General features: G+C 36.8%; 1 protein-coding gene across 2 annotated transcripts in view; it reads left to right on the top strand.

Moving 5' to 3' along the window:
* Positions 1-17,666, top strand: part of PRKG1 (protein kinase cGMP-dependent 1) — a 1,377,278-nt gene that overhangs the window by 856,563 nt on the left and 503,049 nt on the right. For both annotated transcript variants that reach the window (XM_033215293.1, XM_033215282.1), the window contains exon 4: positions 14,645-14,750. In XM_033215293.1, the coding sequence (XP_033071184.1) occupies positions 14,645-14,750 (106 nt within the window). The remainder of the gene's footprint in view (positions 1-14,644; positions 14,751-17,666) is intronic.

Raw genomic sequence — 17,666 nt, 5'->3', positions numbered from 1 at the left:
TATTAGATAAAATAATTTTTTTTTTTTTTTTGAGACACAGTCCTACTCTGTTGCTGAGGCTGGAGTGCACTGGCACAATCTCAGCTCACTGCAATCTCCGCCTCCTGGGTTCAAGCAATTCTCCTGCCTCAGCCTCCCAAGCAGGTGTGATTACAGGTATAAGCCACCATATCCAGCTAGTTTTTTTGTATTTTTAGTAGAGACAGGGTTTCACCATGTTGGCCAGGCTAGTCTCAAACCCCTGACCTCAGTTTCCCACCTCAGCCTCCCAAAGTGTTAGGATTACAGGCGTGAGCCACCATGCCCAGATGATAAAATACATTTTAAGTCAAAAACTTTACAAAGAAACAAAGAAGATCATTATATAATGATAATGGGATCAACCCAGCAAGAGGATATAACAATTGTAAATATATATGCACACAACATCAGAGCACTTAAATATATAAACAAATGTTAATAGCTCTGAAGAGAGAAACTGCGATAGGATAATAGTAGAAGACTTCAACACCCTACTTGTAGTAATAAACAGATCGTACAGACAGAAAATCAATAAAGAAACCCAGATATCAAGTAAAACCTAGATCAAATGGACCTAATTTAATTGTACAAATGTTCTATGCAACAGCTGTAGAATACTTCTAGACTACACATGGAACTCTGTTTAGCAGCGATTATGTGTTAGGCCACAAAATGAATTTTAACAAATTTTAGACTATTGAAATCATATCAAGTATTTCTGACCACCATGGGATAAAAGTAGAAAATATTTTTCTGCTGTACTTATTAATATATTGTATATGTAGTGACATTAGTGATTAACATATTGTATTCTTGAAAAATGCCAAGAAAATGGATGTAAAGTGTTCTAACCACAAAAATGATGACTATATGAGGTATTACAATTGTTAATTAGCTAGATTTAGTCATTCTACAATGTATACATACTTTAAAACATTATGTGGTACACAGTAAATATGTATAATTTTGTCTGCCAATTAAAAAAATAAAAAAAATAGAAAGTAAAACAAAGAACACATATTAGTAAAACATGCTAGGCTTTGAAGTCAGACTGAAACTCTTTTAATTATTACATATGTGACCTGGGCAGTAATTTAGCTTTTCTGAGACTTAATTTGCATATTTATAGAAAGGAGATAAGAATATTTCATAGGATTAACATATGTTAAGCAAACATAACAAAGTTTCATATTGTGTAGTAAATGTTCAATAAAGATACCCTAAATAATGATCATTATTATGAACATATTTGTACTAAAATCATTATCCACTTGGTCCTTCTAGTATCCTTAACATTTTAAAGTCAGTTTAAATTTTAGAATCATTATGTTGGTGAATTGTTTTCCATTGATTTTCAGACGTCACCATCAGCCTTTACAGGTTGCTTTCTACAAGATATGAAGTCAAACAGAAGTTAGAGAAACAGCTATTTTATTTCTATCTCCTTAATTACAGGGCAGCCTACTCCCTTCCAATGTATGAATATCGTGACAAAATTGATGGTAATTTTTCTTACTATTAAGTATATAATAATGATTCTTATCTGCAGTGTCCAATTTTATGACCCATCCTCTATGTGTCATTAAAAAGGTAACTTTTCCAGTTAAGAAAGATTAAAATATATCCTCCAAACTAACTGTGAGGCAATTTGTGCAGTGGAGACTTTGGCGTGCTCCAGATGCATAGTAAACAGCAAATGGCCTTTTCTAATTATGAAGCATTTGTCTCAGAACATTCCGGCAGTTAGAATTTAGCTTTAGGCTAACATATGCCTTAATAATATTGGGAAGCAGTTATGGGCTTGATGGAGCCCCGCAAGGTCTCTCCCAAGCTTCTGATCCTATCACATTAAGTATCTGAGTGATCACAGACGAGTCAAGTGTCAATAAAGTAGGGGTAGAATACAGCTTCTGGGATTCCTTGAGCATATATTAAAGTACCTTATGATGTGAGCTGGTATTCTTTAATGTTAAAAATGAAGTAGGAGCGTAAGCTAATTATTCTTTTTCATATCTTTCTTCCTGTGCCAACCCCTCAATTTCTAGTCTATTTAGAAAAAGTATGGATCAGCAAACATTTTAAATGAGACTTACCTACTATCTGAGAATGTTCCCTGAAAAACATTATCTGACTTGAGAAAAATAATTCACTCAGGAATTCTTTTCAGAAATTTCAACTCATGTTGTACTGCAGGGGAAAGGTGTTCAGACACAACTAATATTGAAAACCAGTTCTCTCCTAATAGAGATTATGACGGTCTGTAGTGATTTGCCAAAGAATTATAAGAATATTTTATTTAGTTGAAATGTTTGACACACACAAAATTCAATTCTGAGTATATTTGATGAATTCTCACTTTGTTCTATTCCAGGGAACAAAATAAATGTGTGAAGAAATGATTATCTGTTATGAGTATTGTTATTCTAGAGCAGCACTAACCAACAGAAATGTTATATAAGCAATATATATGATTTTATATTTTCTGCCGATAACATTAAAAAGTAAAGAGAAACAAGTATAATGAATTTTACTAGTAAACTTTTATTTTACCCAATATACCCAAAATATTATTATTTTAACATGTAATAAATGTAAAATTATTCCTAAGTTATTTTACATACTTTTTTCATGCCATCTTCTAAATCCTGTGTGTAACTTGTGCATCCAATTTCACATTAGCCTTAATCCAAGTTCTCAATAGCCATGTATGGCGAATAGCTATTATATTGGACAGTGCAGATTAAAATGTAACAAGGGCGAAGTTTGGTAAAAGTTTAGCACAGAAGGGTCTGGAAAGGGAAAAAATATTTAAAAGGTACTGTGCTGGTTAATTTTATGTCAGTTTGACTGGGCTAAGGGATACCCAGATAGCTGATAAAACGTAATTTCTGGGTGTATCTATCAGAGTGTTTCAGATAAGATCAGCATTTGAATCCGCAGACTGAGTAAAACGATCCACTCTCACTAGTGTGAGCAGGCATCGTTCATTCTGCTGAAGACCTAGTTAGGACAAAAAGGTACAGGAAGGGCAAATTTGATTTCTCTTGTTGACCTCCATAACTGCATAGCCAACTTCTTTCATAAATACCCACTTATATGTCTATATAGCCTGTTGGTTCTGTTTCTCTGGAAAATCTTGACTAAGATTGACTAATAAAACTATCTTTGAGTTGAGTCTTGCAAGCATATGTGGGAGTTTTAGAAGACAAATGGGTGGAAAGTCATTCTAGGTGGAGGACCTATCGTGAACAAAGGCACAGAGTAAAACAAGCTTTCCTCTGGAGGGGTAGAGGCAGGCTTGAAGCTGGAGAGGAAGCTGGGGAAAACATGAAGTCCTTGCAAATGCCTATGTCCTGAATGGTATTGCCTAGGTTTTCTACTAGGGTTTTTATGACTTTAGGTCCAACATTTAAGTCTTTAATCCATCTTGAATTTAATTTTTGTATAAGGTGTAAAGAAGGGATCCAGTTTCAGCTTTCTACATATGGTTAGCCAGTTTTCCCAGCACCATTTATTAAATAGGGAATCCTTTCCCCATTTCTTGTTTCTCTCAGGTTTGTCAAAGATCAGATGGTTGTAGATGTGTGGTGTTATTTCAGAGGCCTCTGTTCTGTTCCATTGGTCTATATCTTTGTTTTGGTACCAGTACCATACTTTGTTTTGATTACTGTAGCCTTGTAGTATAGTTTGAAGTCAGGTAGCGTGATGCTTCCAGCTCCGTTCTTTTTGCTTAGGATTGTCTTGGCAATGCGGGCTCTTTTTTGGTTCCATATGAACTTTAAAGTAGTTTTTTTCCAACTCTGTAAAGAAAGTCATTGGTAGCTTGATGGGGATGGCATTGAATCTCCATATTTCCTTGGGCAGTATGGCCATTTTCATGATATTGATTCTTCCTATCCATGAGCATGCAATGTTCTTCCATTTGTTTGTGTCCTCTTTTATTTCGTTGAGCAGTGGTTTGCAGTTCTCCTTGAAGAGGTCCTTCACATCCCTTGTAAGTTGGATTCTTAGGTATTTTATTCTCTTTGTAGCAATTGTGAATGGGTGTTCACTCGTGATTTGACTCTCTGTTTGTTTGTTATCGGTGTATACAAATGCTTGTGATTTTTGCACATTGATTTTGTATCCTGAGACTTTGCTGAAGTTGCTTTTCAGCTTAAGGAGCTTTTGGGCTGAGATGATGGGGTTTTCTAGATATACAATCATGTCATCTGCAAACAGGGACAGTTTGACTTCTACTTTTCCTAATTAAATACCCTTTATTTCTTTCTCTTGCCTGATTGCCCTGGCTAGAACTTCCAACACTATGTTGAATAGGAGTGGTGAGAGAGGGCATCCCTGTCTTGTGCCAGTTTTCAAAGGGAATGCTTCCAGTTTTTGCCCTTTCAGTGTGATATTGGCTGTGGGTTTGTCATAAATAGCTATTATTTTGAGATACGTCCCATCAATACCTAAGTTATTGAGAGTTTTTAGCACGAAGGGCTGTTGAATTTTGTCAAAGGCCTTTTTTGCCTCTATTGAGATAATCGTGTGGTTTTTGTCTTTGGTTCTGTTTTTATGCTGGATTACATTTATTGATTTGTGTATGTTGAGCCAGCCTTGCATCCCAGGGAGGAAGCTGACTTGATCATGGTGGATAAACTTTTTGATGTGCTGCTGGATTTGGTTTGCTAGTATTTTATTGAGGATTTTTACATCTATGTTCATCAGGGAAACTGGTCTAAAATTCTCTTTTTTGGTTGTGTCTCTGCCAGGCTTTGGTATCAGGATGATGCTGGCCTCATAAAATGAGTTAGGGAGGATTCCCTCTTTTCCTACTGATTGGAATAGTTTCAGAAGGAATGGTACCAACTCCTCCTTGTACCTCTGGTAGAATTCATCTGTGAATCCGTCTGGTCCTGGACTTTTTTTGGTTGGTAAGCTGTTAATTATTGCTTCAATTTCAGAACCTGTTATTGGTCTATTCAGGGAATCACCTTCATGGTTTAGTCTTGGGAGGCTATCTGTGTCCAGGAATTTATTCATTTCTTCTAAATTTTCTAGTTTATTTGCGTAGAGGTGTTTACAGTATTCTCTGATGGTAGTTTGTATTTCTGTGGGATGAGTGGTGACATCTCCTTTATCATTTTTTATTGTGTCCATTTGATTCTTCTCTTTTTTCTTCTTTATTAGTCTTGCTAGTGGTCTATCAATTTTGTTGATCTCTTCAAAAAACCAGCTCCTGGATTTATTGATTTTTTTGAAGGGTTTTTTTTTTTGGTCTCTATATCCTTCAGTTCTGCTCGGATCTTAGTTATTTCTTGCCTTTTGCTAGATTTTGAATGTGTTTGCTCTTGCTTCTCTAGTTCTTTTAATTGTGATGTTAGGGTGTCAATTTTAGATCTTTCCTGCTTTTTCCTGTGGGCATTTAGTGCTATAAATTTCCCTCTACACACTGCTTTAAATGTGTCCCAGAGATTCGGTCTTTGTTCTCATTGGTTTCAAAGAACATCTTTATTTCTGCCTTCATTTCGTTATGTACCCAGTAGTCATTCAGGAGCAGGTTGTTCAGTTTCCATGTAGTCGTGCGGTTTGGAGTGAGTTTCTTAGTCCTGAGTTCTAGTGTGTTTGCACTGTGGTCTCACAGACAGTTTGCTGTAATTTCTGTTATTTTACATTTGCTGAGGAGTGCTTTACTTCCAACTATGTGATCAATTTTGGAATAAGTGTAATGTGGTGCTGAGAAGAATGTATATTCTATTGATTTGAGGTGGAGAGTTCTGTAGATGTCTGCTAGGTCTGCTTGGTGCAGAGCTGAGTTCAAGTCCTGGATATCCTTGTTAACTTTCTGTCTCATTCATCTGTCTAATGTTGACAGTGGGGTGTTAAAGTCTCCCATTATTATGTTTTGGGAGTCTAAGTCTCTTTGTAAATCTCTAAGGACTTGCTTTATGAATCTTGGTGCTCCTGTATTTGATGCACATATATGTAGGATAGTTAGCTCTTCTTGTTGAATTGATCCCTTTACCATTATGTAATGGCCTTCTTTGTGTCTTTTGATCTTTGTTGGTTTAAAGTCTGTTTAATCAGAGACTAGGATTGCAACCCCTGCTTTTTTTTGTTTTCCATTTGTTTACTAGATCTTCCTCCATCCCTTTATTTTGAGCCTATGTATGTCTCTGCATGTGAGATGGGTCTCCTGAATACAGCACACTGATGGGGCTTGACTCTTTATCCAATTTGCCAGTCTGTGTCTTTTAATTGGAGCATTTACCTTATTTACATTTAAGGTTAATATTGTTATGTGTGAATTTGATCCTGTCATTATGATGTTAGATGGTTATTTTGCTTGTTAGTTGATGCAGTTTCATCCTAGCCTCGATGGTCTTTACAATTTGGCATGCTTTTTGCAGTGGCTGGTACCAATTGTTCCTTACCATGTTTAGTGCTTCCCTCAGGAGCTCTTGTAAGGCAGGCCTGGTGGTGACAAAATCTCTCAGCATTTGCTTGTCTGTAAATGATTTTATTTCTCCTTCACTTATGAAGCTTAGTTTGGCCAGATATTATATTCTGGGTTGAAAATTATTTTCTTTAAGAATGTTGAATATTGGCCCCCACTCTTTTCTGACTTGTAGGGTTTCTGCTGAAAGATCCACTGTTAGTGATGGGCTTCCCTTTGTGGGTAACCCAACCTTCCTCTCTAGCTGCTGTTAGCATTTTTTCCTTCATTTCAACCTTGGTGAACCTGACAATTATGTGTCTTGTAGTTGCTCTTCTCAAGGAATATCTTTGTGGTGTTCTCTGTATTTTCTGAATTTGAATGTTGGCCTAACTTGCTAGGTTAGGGAAGTTCTCCTGGATAATATCCTGCAGAGTGTTTTCCAACTTGATTCCATTCTCCCTGTCTCTTTCAGGTACATCAATTAGACATAGATTTGGTCTTTTCACATAGTCCCATATTTCTTGGAGACTTTGTTCATTTTCTTGTACTCTTTTTTCTCTAAACTTCTCTTCTCCCTTCATTTCATTCATTTGATCTTCAATCACTGATACCTTTTCTTCCAGTTGATCGAATCAGCTACTGAAGTTTGTGCATTTGTCACATAGTTCTCGTGCCATGGTTTTCAGCTCCATCAGGTCATTTAAGGATTTCCCTACATTGGTTATTCTAGTTAGCCATTCATCTAATCTTTTTTCAAGGGTTTTAGCTTCTTTTCGATGGGTTTGAACTTCCTTCTTCCTAGGAGAAGTTTGATCATCTGAAGCCTTCTTCCCTCAACTCGTCAAAGTCATTCTCCTTCTAGCTTTGTTTCATTGCTGGCGAGGAGCTGCATTCCTTTGAATGGGGAGAGGTACTCTGATATTTAGAATTTTCAGCTTTTCTGCTCTGTTTTTCCCCCCTCTTTGTGGTTTTATCTACCTTTCGTCTTTGATAATGGTGACGTAAAGATGGGGTTTTGGTGTGGATGTCCTTTTGGTTTGTTAGTTTTCCTTCTAACAGTCAGGACCCTCAGCTGCAGGTCTGTTGGAGTTTGCTGGAGGTCCACTCCAGACCCTGTTTGCCTGGGTGTCAGCAGTGGAGGCTGCAGAACAGTGAATATTGCTGAACAGCAAATGTTGCTGCCTGATCATTCCTCCGGAAGCTTCATCTCAAAGGGGTACCCGACCATGTGAGGTGTCATTCTGCCCTTAATAGGGGGTGCCTCCCAGTTAGGCTTCTCAGGGGTCAGAGACCCACTTGAGGAGGCAGTCTGTCTGTTCTCAGATCTCAATCTCTGTGCTGGGAGAACCACTACTCTCTTCAAAGCTGTCAGACAGGGACATTTCAGTCTGCAGAGGTTTCTGCTGCCTTTTGTTTGGCTATGCCCTGCCCCCAGAGGTGGAGTCTACAGAGGCAGGCAGGCCTCTTTGAGCTACGGTGGGCTCCACCCAGTTCGAGCTTCCCAGGCACTTTGCTTACCTACTCAAGTCTCAGCAATGGCGGGTGCCCCACCCCCAGCCTCGCTGCTGCCTTGCAATTTGATCTCAGACTGCTGTGCTAGCAACGAGTGCGGTTCCATGGGCGTGGAACACTCTGAGCCAGGTGCGGGATATAATCTCCTGGTGTGCTGTTTTCTAAGACCATTGGAAAAGCGCAGTATTAGGGTGGGAGTGACCCGATTTTCCAGGTGTCTGTCACAGCTTCCCTTAGCTAAGAAAGGGAATTCTGTGACCCCTCGTGCTTCCCAGGTGAGGCAATGCCTCACCCTGCTTTGGCTCATGTTCAGTTGACTGCACCTACTCTCCTGTACCCACTGTCCCACAAGCCCCAGTGAGATGAACCTAGTACCTCAATTGGAAATGCAGAAATCACCTGTCTTCTGCATCGCTCATGCTGGGAGCTGTAGACTGGAGCTGTTCCTATTTGGCCGTCTTGTGAACATCGTTTTTATATCCTTATTGGCCGTATGCATTTGTCTTCTTGGCCAACTTTGATAAAAGGAAAAAAATTTCCCAAAACATAAAATTTGCTTGGCTGACACTTCATAATATTTATGACGTTTTATCTTGGCCTCCTAACATTCCCAAAGCTATCTGAGTGTTAAGATGTTTGTCCTGGACTCACAGCCTGGTACATTTATTTCTAGACTATAGGTATCTGTAGGACCATGTGATTTCAGAATATTTTTAAGATAATTATGCTTTTTTTATTACAGCAATGACAATTTTGAAAGTATTAGAAAATACTTTGATGATAATAGTTTTATATTTATAACGTAGAAAGTAAAAGAGAATTACAAGCTAATTTTGCTCATTAGAAGTCACTTAGGTTAGTTTATAATGTGCATGGTTCTAACCCCTTAAAATGAGATAATTTTGCTAATACAATGCTGTCTGCACTTTTGAATAATATGAATGCAGCATTCATTATTCCACTATTTTATTTTCACTTATATATCTAGGCTAGAAAGTTGAATGTTAGAGTCAAATTCCCTCTACCTGACTTTTTCTATCTGAGATCCTTAATGTCTTTCTTTTTTTTTATTTTTTATTTTTTATTATTTGTTTATTTTTTTAAATGTCTTTCAAATTCATCTACCTCTCTAGTTTCTTTGCCATTACCAGTGTCCACCCACCTGAATAATTCCAAGAGCTGCTAACTAATCTCTGTCTCTGTCTTGGTCTCTATCTCTATCTCTATTTCTGACTCTATCTCTATTCCTACATCTTTCTTCCCTGAGTCCTGTCCTCCTCCAGTAAACCATTAGGTACTGCTAGCATAATCTATCTGAAGTGAATCATTTGCTTTAAAGCCTTCTGTGCCCCCCTCCTCACTGGCCTCACGATCAAGTCATAACTCTGCATCAAGGCACACAAGAACCTTTGCCATCTAACAATTGTTGCTTTCCTTATCACTTCTGACTCACCTCTCTACCTCCTAGCATCTAATCATCCCTGGACTACTTGGAGTTTTCTCCAAGGGACACCTTTTCTTCTTTATGTATACAATAAGACTCCTTATTTTGGAAAACACTTGTGGTGGTAGTTGTGGTGCTGGTAGGATGACCTCAAAATTATCTAGCAATCCCCGTTGCATACTTGATTCTGGAGCAAGGTCTGTGAGGACACTGTTGAACTCAGTGCTCACACCTCAGTTACTGAACTGTGGGGATCCTAGGAGATATTAAGGGAAAGGCTGGGAAGGGCTGTCAGGGAACTCAGGGAAATGGCTGTTTACTAAATAGTATAAAAGTATTTGGATGTTTTAGCAACTGGCATGCCCCTAGGGACACAGATCAGCTAACTACTACCCCTGCCCTTGCCACTCCCACTACCTCTTTCTCTGACCTAATTTTTCCTCCAGGACTTGCTTAGAGCAGGGGCTCTTAATCTTGTGTGTGGGTGTCATGGACCTATTTGTCAGTTTGGTGAAGCATATGGACTCCTCTAAGAGTAATCTTTTTTAGAGACATGAAATAAAATACATAAGAGAAGAAAGAAAATCATTTATATTGAAATACAGTGATGACATTTAATGGTGAATTATGATATAATAACTTATTAAAACTAAGATCTAGAGTCAGATCTGGTAAATGCCATAATTTTGAAGTAGTGGTGAATGTAAATTATATTACGATATCGGCAGCAAATATAGGAGGATATAAAAATAGCCACTGTTTCTATTGGTAACAAATCATACTGTGGTTTGTTGCTCAAATTTCTATAATCATAGGAAGAAATGCTAAATATCAATTATAGGATAATAAAAATAAAGGTGCTCTTTTTTCTCTCTCATGTTCAAGAATCTCTTGAGTTCCATTGACAGATGTTTTGGAGCTCCATGGATGCCAGATTTCTTAGTCAGTTTGGACTATTGTAACAAATACAGATGCTCCTGGACTTGCAGTGGGGTTATACCCTAATAATCCTAGCATGAGCTGAAAATATTGTAACTTGAAAATGCATTTAAACACTCAACCTACCAAACATCATAGCTTTGGCTAGCCTACCTTAAACATGTACAGAACACTTACATCAGCCTTTTGGGAAAAATCATGTAGCACAAAGCCTATTTTATAAAAAAGTGTTGAATATCTCATGTAATATATTGAATACTTTACCGCAGTACAGTTTCTACTGAATGCATATCACTTTCACACCATTGCAAAGTTGAAAATTTTTAACTGGGACCACCGTAAACCAAAAACCATCTGTACCATAGACTGAATGGCTTAAAAGACAAACATTTATTTCTCACAGTTCTGGAGGCTAGAAGCCCCAAATCAGGGTACCAGAGAGGCTGGCTTCTTGCTGATGCCCCTATTCCTTTTCTTGGCCTTTTCTTGGTGCTTGCATGCAGAGAGGGAGATCCTCTTTTTCTAAGGGCACTAATCCCATCATGTGGGCTTCACCCTCATGACGTTATTTAAATCTGGTCTCATGCCAAGGCAACCACCTTCTGATAGCATCACATTGGGGATAGGGCTTCAACGTCTGAATTTTGGGAGGACACAAACATTCAGTCCTTAACCCTGGGTGTAGCATCCTAGCTTAAATGATTCTTTTCTGCAAAGCCTTCTTTAATCATCTCTTCTCAGCTCCTCCCCACAGAAAGTATGCTTTGCCTTTTTTGTGTATTCAAAGCCCCAGAAACTTACCCCATGATAGCATTTATCTCTTCATTTGTTTTTCTCTTATACTAGACCAGGAATCAGCAAGCATTTTCTGTAAAGGGCTGGATAGGAAATATTTTAGGCTTTGCAGTACATATGGTCTCTGTTGCAACTACTCGGTTCAGCCAGAGACAATATGTAAATGAATGGGCATGGCCATGTTCCAGTAAGACTTTCATGGACACAAATTTATTTATGGACACTGAAAATCATTTCATACAATTCTCATGTGTCACGAAATATGCTTCTTTTTAAATTTTTCAACGATTTAAAAATAATACAAAACCCTTTCTTAGCCAGTAGATTGTACAAAAACAGACCATGGGCCAGATTTGGCATGGATAATAGTTTGTCTACCTCTGTACTAGATCACAACTTTCTTGAGGGCAGGGACTGTGAGTTTGTTTTCTATCCCTTAGATCTAGTACCAGTGTTTGCCATATTGGTATAAAGTAAATATGAGCGGAATAAATATTTGAATCTCTAAGTGCATTATACTTACATTTGCTTTCCCAATATTCTTCCAGAATTTGAGTTGAACAGCAGATGAATTCCTCAGTAGAAGAACTTAAGCCAAATCCAGATTTGTGGTCTCTTAGTCTAGCACAATTTTATGGCTCCTTCCTCTGTAATCTTGGTGTCCCCCAAGTGAAGGCCAACTGTTCCCTGCATGGAAGTTGTTCTCAATGTACTTGTGCACTTAGAGGTCTCAGAGTAATGGTAGTTTATTTTCCACTGAATGGGATACGGGTGACCTTAACCTGAGAAAATGATACAGGTTTCAGCAAAGAATTTTAGATACATACTTGAACAAAAAGGAAAATCACTTCCCAGCACTGTCTCTGCTTTATACCATTTAGACTTAAATGCTCAACGGTAATCATCACGAAAATCACAGGAATTTTATTTGTGAAATGCTTATTCCCTATAGAGATTAACACATCACTTAAGATCAAAGGTGAATGAAAAGATATGTTTTTGAATGGTCTCTGTAAGTTATAGAAGCAATAGATTTACATTCTAGCAGGCTGCTTAAAAAATGTTAATCACAACTCTAATATAATCATGTTTTGATAATAAGTCAAGGTGATTATTAATCATGCTTGTCCATCTGTAAAAAGCTGACTTGACTAATATGTATGCTGGCCAAAGTTAAATATAAAAAAGGTTTTGGTATCATGCCCAAGGTCATTGACAAATTTGCAATCTCATCAAGCCATGTTTATTATCATGCAAAATATTGAACTACAGTTTTACCTAGAGACATTTTAATAGCCCATGTAAACAGGAACCAAAAAGTAAAATGAAATTATTGAATTCTGTCAGTTTATTTTTTAAAGTCATTTTTCAACACATAGATAATGAAATCTGATACATTCAGTTTAGATATTTTGATGTAGCATCAGATGCTACCTAGGCTTAAATTATTTTGTGGGATTTTTGCAGGTAAACTTCATGTACATAAAGTTCGTTAACACATTTGCCTAATGCCTACCAAATGAAATGCTGACTTCTAGTGGGGGAGCAGAGATTATAAGAGATGAGATAGGGACTTTTCTCTGAAAGAATATACAAATTTATATAAGGAAACATGATACAGACCTAGGAGAGAAATAACAATATTAACACATGCTAAGCACCAGGGAGAGAGACAGATAGAAAAAAGCAGCAATTCATAGGACAGGGAGGGACAAGGGTCAATGTCTGGGCTTGAGGTGCGAACTCAGATTTAAAATGCTGCAGATAGCTTGGCCACAGTACATGTGTGTATGTGCATGCACTACCCCCAAACCATGCAGCAACACTGCAGAAATCTCAGCCATTTCAATCTCTTTTCCTGGTAGACTCCTGAGCTCATTGCCAGCTGTGCTCTTGTTTATGTGCTTTCCCCACCCCGTTACCCTTTGCCCACCTCTTTTGTAGCTCAACTCCTACCACTTTTTAAGATCCCACTTCCTGTTCCAACTCTTAGGAACCCTCTCCTGATTTCCCAAGTTCTTTGTGGCTGTATCATCGGGTCTTACTGTTTGTCTCAAGTAAAAAGGTATTGTGGAAAAGAGTCTGGAGGTAGCAGATATATTAGAATCTGGCTGTAGGATACCTTCACAACTTTTGTTTTTGATGAAGTGTCATTTGTAAAAAACATTTAGAATGGAGCCATGCACACACAAGTTCCGGCTGCTTTGTTCTATTTCTACTTAAGTGAGCATGTTCTGTTTTTTCTTTAATATAGAAAGGGAGAAGTCATATTCTAGTTTTGTAGCTTAAATTTTGCAAGAAAATAATAGGTACAATTCAAAGATAAGGTTTACTCTGGAGTACAATATTCTTCTTATCCTCCTTCTTCCCTGTTCCTTTGTGTGTAACTTCTAGCTCCTCCCCATAAGGCACACGCATGTCCTAATTCCTCTGATAACTTTTTTCTCCTCCCTCACTCCCAAATCATGATCCATCACATTCACTGGGCTTAGTCTTGAGAACTGTGAAGCAGAGACAGTGGCACTCTTCTCTCTTTCTATGTTTGGCTCAATTAACTATACCTGGCCCTATTCAAAGGTCTTCCTCAGACTATATACCCCATAGCTATGATACATGAATTTTTTTTAGTTCATTTGCTAACTTAAAATATTTTATGTCATGAAAATTTGAAAACATATATAAAAGTAAAGAGAATAATAAATCTGTCATATGCCATCACACCAATATAATAACCAAGATTTTTAATGTGCTCATCTTTTAAAACATAAGTTTATCATGATACATTGTTGTGTTACACACTATAACATCTGTCCTTTTCTTAAACTTCTCTTAATCATATGCTTAATAGATCAAATGGTGAAGCTGTGGGATACTCAGCTTCAACATCTAACTATGCCTTGTCAAAGATAGTGGTGCATAAGAGAATAAATTAAAATTGAACAAACCTGTCTACTAAAACCACATGGCAACTTTGGGCACAGATTTCAATTTGTAAAACGAGCTTTGTGTGGAAATCATTGTGTAACTATTATTTCTATTATATAAATTCTCCCCTAAGCCTGAACATTGAAATTTTACTTCTACTTTTTGTAATTAAAATATTATCATATGAGTCATTAACACCATGCTGGGTAATTACCAGGGTCTATTATTACTTGTGAACCTCTTTTTTCTTCATGCTATTTTCTTCATATATAGCCTTGAATTACAAAATACTTTCTGTGTGTGCTTAGACACTGTCAACCCCCAAGGGACATTGAGCAAGGGCAACAGGAATCTTCCTAGTAGACAATAATGCTAATATGGAAAATTATGAACTATATTTTGCCTGTAAACATATAGGACTTTTTAAATGAGATAGGATAGCATTGTGATATTGGCTTTAAATGTTTGTAAAAAGTCAATCATTTTCATGCTTCTCATGAATAGCTCATCTTCTTTGCAGGATGTTGTTCACAACTGAAATTCTCTAATTAATTTTCCCTGTTTGTTTCCCTTTTATTTTTCTCCAGCTCTTGTAAATGTAAAACTCTGGGCCATTGATCGACAATGTTTTCAAACAATAATGATGAGGACAGGACTCATCAAGCATACCGAGTATATGGAATTTTTAAAAAGGTAGGATGCTTTCTTTTCTCTTGTGAGAGTGTTTACTTTCCTTTTAGCCCTATTATCTGAAATACAGCACCCTGAAGACTTTTTTGCCTTTGTCTCAGTCATAATAGTCTACAAATCTGTAGAGATGTAAGACTTTGAACAAGCTTCTTTATATTCCTGGTGCCAGTTTCCATGACGTATGGTTAAGTCAGAACTTCAGAATTTCATGACATGTATTAAGCCATTCTCTCATAGAAGTGAGCAACTCAGAGAAACAAATAAAAATGTGCTTGAACAAAAAATGATATTGAATACATCTCCAACTATTTATTGGTTAATATATTTATGACACCTCTTCTGCACAGACTCATACTATAAGACTGAGTCATCTCTTGTGTGTGTTTCCATATGAAAGGTCAGATGACTAAGATGAAAAAGTTCCAAGAAATAGCTTATTATCCTTTAATCCTGAGCTTAATTTCCCAAATAAAATTCATTTGATGCTACAGTTCTGAAATATCAAAAGCTTTTCTTTCCTTTATATTATATATTATCATAATAACTCAATATAGGATGGAAATTAGAATAAAAACCAGCTTTTTATTTCTTAGGAATACATTGATATTCACTGGAATGAATTTCTTTGTCTCTAAGTTTATTTTCTTTTAAAGAAAATATATTATCTTATGATAGAAAAGAATATTGACAATTCTCATGACTTTTTAAAAAGCACTTATTTTTTTAAAATTACTTTTCTTTTGAAAACAGAGCCATTATTAAATAGTAATATACAAGTTATATGTGCATATAATGAGTGTACTGCTAATTAAGATTTCATTTTTGATAGGTAGAATATTTAATTTTTTTGTTTTGCTTTTTATTTTTGGTGACTAAACTGTTAAAATGAAGCTAAAAAGTCAATTTCACATTTTGCTTTAGTGATACACCTTAATAGGTATCTACTGAATTTTCTTAAGATGCAATTTTTAATATTACATACTTGAATATTTCTTGTGGTTAATTTATTTTCTTACTGCTTCATCTTTTATACATTTTTATTTCTACATAAGACCTTTTATATTCATGCTAAAGGGATAATACAATTCTAATTTGATATCAAGTAATAATATGTTGAAAAATTACTGTCAGCAGGGTGTTGATTGTTTTTCTCAATGTGATTGGATGAAACATTTAGAAGAGGTAGAAATGTAAATTCCTATTTGAAATTTAATATCTTTTTCAAGGAAATTATTCAGGTGCCTTCTATATTGGGTAATATATATATATGTATGTGTTGATATATATGTGTCTATACGTATGTTGTGTGTATGTGTGTGTATGATAAAAGATAGAGACAGAGAGAATGAATATTCATTTTAAGCCTTAACTTAAAGTTCAAGAGTTATTGATTTCTTCTGGTGCAGCTCTGATAAAGATCGCAACTGATAATCAATGAAATGCTTACCTATAGAATATAGTCCATTATTCATCTTACATACCTAAACTTTGGACACTTACAATGTTGATTTTAGCTTCCATAAGTTTGTTCTTCCAAGAAAATGGACTGAGTGCCAATGCTATCTCAAATGACTCTAACAAGAACTCTTTCTAGTGGCACTATTTCAGGAGATGGAGATGTCTCACTCTGTGTGCATGTGTGTGTGTTCAAATTCAAATCTTAAACAATAAAATTGGCTCTCCAAAGTAAGTGAACATTTTTTGATGGTCAGAATAGAGCTGGCAGTGTTTAACTGGCTGAATAAAAAAAGAGGTGGTTGCTGACTTGGATGTCACTTTCCATCTGGCTACTCAATAAAACATAAAGTTCACATTGTTTGTGAATGTAGGACTGGGCTGGGAGTCCAGAGAGGTGACAGGATGACCATCATTGCCTGAGGCCAGCTTTAGTCTTCCTAAATTAGAACTGTGACCAACTGGTTCTCTCTCTATAAGTTTTTCAATGGCTCATAGTTCCTGTTGCATTATTTACAGCCTCATTAGTTGGACATTCAAGGCCCTCCTATAGCCAAAACCAGTGAGGTTTTTCAGCCTGGATTCTTCTCACTTCCTGCAAACCAAACAATTCCATGTACCCATCCCTTCCCTGTGATTTTTCATAGCACACTCCCTCTCTGCCTGCCCCTCTCCTCCATCACTGTCAATGGTCAAATCCTTCTCTGCTTTTTGGATCCAACTAAAAGCTGCCTTTCCATATATACTTACCTCATTACACTGAGAAGTCACCTTTTCCCTCCTCTGGAGCTTCATCTCTGCCATATGTTTTATTGTCTGCTTTGTTTCATTATAATTTGACTACTAAGCTTATTTCCACTTCTAGACTATAAGCTTTTTAAAACTAGGGTTATTTCTTAAATATCTTTGTATTCTTCTTTGGCACAAAACTTACTGCTTTATAGATAGGCACTATATAGAACAGTGAGTACAGAGCCAGTACATAGTTTTCAGGACTCATTGAAGAATAAAAATGCAGAACCTCTTTCAAAAATTGATAAAAAATTAAAGACCTTGACAGCACAGCATTAAATCAAGTGTAAGAACCTTGTAAGTGCAGGCCCTATGCTTCTGTACAAGTCACACAATGATGAAGCCATGTGGGGTGGAAAGGGTACCATCCCTTTCCTCTCCATCGTAAGGGTCATGGCTGGCACACCTATATAAAAAGACAGGTTAACAAGAGAAAAGCATTGTAGATTTATCTAATTAAAGATTAAGATGACACAGGAGCCTTCTGAATGAAGTCCTAACTTTACAGGGGAAAACTGCATTTTTATGCTTAGGTTTAATGAAGAATGGGCAGCCATAGAATTGTGCTTGAACAAAAGGAGTGTGCTCTAATGATAGCGGCCTGAGTGAGGAAAACTAGCAAGGCTTGTCTGTTCATTCTTCTTGGCCTCTCTGTTGTAGCATTTCTTCCTT

This window comes from Trachypithecus francoisi, unplaced genomic scaffold (genome assembly GCF_009764315.1).
Source record: "Trachypithecus francoisi isolate TF-2019V2 unplaced genomic scaffold, Tfra_2.0 Contig00586, whole genome shotgun sequence".
NCBI lineage: Eukaryota > Metazoa > Chordata > Mammalia > Primates > Cercopithecidae > Trachypithecus > Trachypithecus francoisi.
This window is presented reverse-complemented; position numbering and strand designations above follow the sequence as displayed.